Source organism: Rhagoletis pomonella, unplaced genomic scaffold (genome assembly GCF_013731165.1).
Source record: "Rhagoletis pomonella isolate Grant_MI unplaced genomic scaffold, Rhpom_1.0 Rhpom_scaffold_00006, whole genome shotgun sequence".
In the NCBI taxonomy this organism is placed as follows: Eukaryota; Metazoa; Arthropoda; class Insecta; order Diptera; family Tephritidae; genus Rhagoletis; species Rhagoletis pomonella.
The window spans coordinates 24434628-24437917 of NW_023458560.1; the positions used below are offsets into that span (position 1 = coordinate 24434628).

General features: G+C 31.6%; 1 protein-coding gene across 1 annotated transcript in view; it reads left to right on the forward strand.

The window, feature by feature from the left end:
• The first annotated feature begins 2275 nt into the window (after nt 1–2275).
• Nucleotides 2276–3290, forward strand: part of LOC118741840 — a 150501-nt gene continuing 149486 nt past the window's right edge. Inside the window, exons 1-3 of the mRNA XM_036473812.1 lie at nt 2276–2318; nt 2395–2433; nt 2523–2597. Of these exons, the coding sequence (XP_036329705.1) occupies nt 2276–2318; nt 2395–2433; nt 2523–2597 (157 nt within the window). The remainder of the gene's footprint in view (nt 2319–2394; nt 2434–2522; nt 2598–3290) is intronic.

Consider the following 3290-nt stretch of genomic DNA (forward strand, 5'->3'; position numbering starts at 1 on the left):
TAAATTATATTACTTTAAAAAGCTAATTTTTTTACTTTTATTTAAATTTTGGGACCTTTTTTAATGTATTTTATTTTAGTGAATTCAATTAGTTTTCTTAAAATTTTTATTTTTTAAGGTTTAAAAAGGAATTTAATTTTATTTTTACAAGCTTTGTATATGTACATTAGGGTGGTCCTTAAAAAATCAAGTGAACAAAGGGGTCAAAAGCCATATGCCTCTATGGAGACGCAAAAAATTAAAACTATTTTTTTCATTTCATTCCCAGAATCGATACTACTAAAGTCGAAGATATCACATATAAATTTTGGTCCCGTTTGCAGTGTAACCGACTGTCATTTTACGTTTTCATAGAGGGATCTGAACTTTGCCCCCTGTGCGACACGCCTTAATTGTCTCAAATCGGGACCAATATTTATATGCGATATCTTCGACTACAGTAGCATCGAAGGAGAAGTGAAACTTACGTTACATATATATCTATTTCGTCTCATAACCAATATACATACATACATATGTACATACATACATACATACATACATCTGCTTTTGCTTAAGGTTATATTTTTTGTCTTTTTTCTATCTAGATCCCTACCTCTACCCCTGTTCGTTCTAATTACATTTGTGTTATTCTGTTTTTCTTTACATTCATTTTTATATTTATACTCTTTCGATAACAAAGTCGATAGTAACATCCAATAAAATTTCGGTAACAAAACCGATTAAAATATCGATAACAAAATCGATGAAAAATTCGATAAATATTTCGATAGCAAAATCGATAATAATATTGGTAGCAAAATCTATTAGAAACTCGATAAGAATATCGATAAAAATAACCATAACAAAATCGATAAAAATATCCATAACAAAATCGATTAAAATATCGATAGCAAAATCGATAACGAAATCGATAAATATCGATAACAAATCGATAAATATTGATATCAAAATCGATAACCAAATCGATAAATATCGATAACAAAATCGATAGATATCGATAAAAAAATCGATAAATATCGATAAAAATATCGATAAAAAAATCGATAAATATCGATAACAAAATGTGTAAAAATATCGATAACTAAATGGCTAGGCAGTCCGATTTGATTAACTTTTCAAAAACTTATTGCTTAATGACAAACAGAAACACGATAAGACCTCTTCACTAGCAGATCTTTCAATTAGTCTTTCGAAATACAGAATTGCTAGAATTGACAATTGCCTTAGGAAAGAAGTTTATATTTCGAGAAATTGCGGAGAGATGAAATACAGTGTCCAGAATTCCACTGTTAGCCCATGTTTTTACCAGTCAGTTTGAGTCAAGACTTTTTGGTTTTTTGAAATCCTAGTTAAACCACCTTGACCTGGGAAAAAATTAAATGTGGCAAAATATGTCTGAGCTTATAAAAAATTTTAACATTTTCAATAAGGAATGACTTGTTGAAAAACTTTCTGTCTTTTTGTGTTCAAAAATTGTGTATTCATTCCTCCAAAAGAAGTGTCTACGCTCTACCTTATATCCAACATACGGACAGCAATGACTCTGCCTAACATAATTTGCCAACATTTTGCCTCCTTTTGGTGTACCCAACTGTCATTTGTATGCTGCCATGCAACAAGTCGCTGCTGTTGCTTGTCATGTTTTGCATTGTGACAATGAAGGCGACGACTACATGAAACAACATCAACAACAACAACGACAGCAGCAAGTACATCAAATAGCAACAAAAGCAGCAGCAGGAGCAGCAACCGTAATAACAGCGAGAATGACGATGCGCGTGCGCGAAATGTGACATGCGTAGGTTGGCTCATTATAAAATTAGGCAGCCAACAACGAACGATAAATGGCAAAAAGCAAAAACGAAAAAAAAGATAAAACAATGAAGTTGAACATTGCCGTTGCTGCCAACCAACCAGCCAACCTGCCACATGATTAGTGAAAAACCCAAGTCCCAGCAAAATCAAAAAATAAAACATTTTCTTAAAATTTTAGCAAAATGTTGGTACTGTAGATTTCTGCTAGTACGCTAGTACTGGTAAGCGTGAGATATTAAAGCAGTAATTGTGGTAATTGAATTTTTGTGCTATTATGTTAGTTAATTGAAAGTAATGAAACCGTTTAGAGCGCACTCTTTGCGCTGGCTATGAATACAAATGGGTATTTGGTGGAGGAGTTAATGTGGGTATTTTTCTAAAGTGTTTTTTTTTATTGTTTTTTTTTTGCATTGGTGGTTTATTGTTTTGTTTATTGAAACAAAACATATTAAAGATAATGAGACAAAGATATGAAAATTTGGCACAATTATGTCATGAGCGTATGGCAATAATTATAGCATTTTAGTAAAGCGACTTCATTGTTTAATGCGGTATAATATTCTCATGCATATTTAGATTTACTTTCACAATTAGATTTGTTTTTGCATTTGTTGCGTAAAGAAAAAACATCCTAAGTTCTTAAGTACTCTTTTATTATTATTTTTTAATTGTTTCAAATGAAACACCAATACAAATACAAACAGAGATAACTTTAAATAAGATAGGAGAAGATGAAGATGAAGATGGAGAAAATGCTGAATATGAAGAAGATGATGAAGGTAAATATAAACGTAAGGGGGAATAAGGAGATGCAGAAGAATATGGGTAAGACTAAAGGGTATACTAAATTTTATGTATGCAGGTATGAAAAAACTAGTAAATTCTACAGTCTTGGTGTTTCCATCTTCAAATTTACAGCGGACTCCATAAAGTTTGACAACTATTCAGGTTGAAAAAAATTAAATTCATATATGATGAAGTTAATAAAAACAAGTAAGAGCAGCGCTGTCTTCGGCTATGCCGAAGGCCTCATACCTTTCATGAACATCTGCAAACTTTACTTTGACAGATTACTGCTTTTGAATACATCTGCATACATCGATAGAGGAGTTACATACTTATATAAAAAATCGCATCTAAACAATCAGAGGTATGGAAGATATACTTTATATGACACCAATCTAAGTGATTTCACCGCTATGTGATCGGTATGTAAACCGGTAACACAATTTATTGGGTTTAGTTTCGTACATAAAGGAGATATATGGCAAAAACTGGTATCTTAACAATCAGTGCTATAGGAGCTAAAGCTTATACAGCATAGATTTTGACGATTTTCACAGTAGACTTTGTATTATTATTTATAAAATATCTTACGAAATTTATCGGTTTTAGCTGTTCAAATAAAGGAGTTTTACAGTAAAATCCCATATCTGAACAATCAGATGTATGGAAGATATATGTTGTAGTCA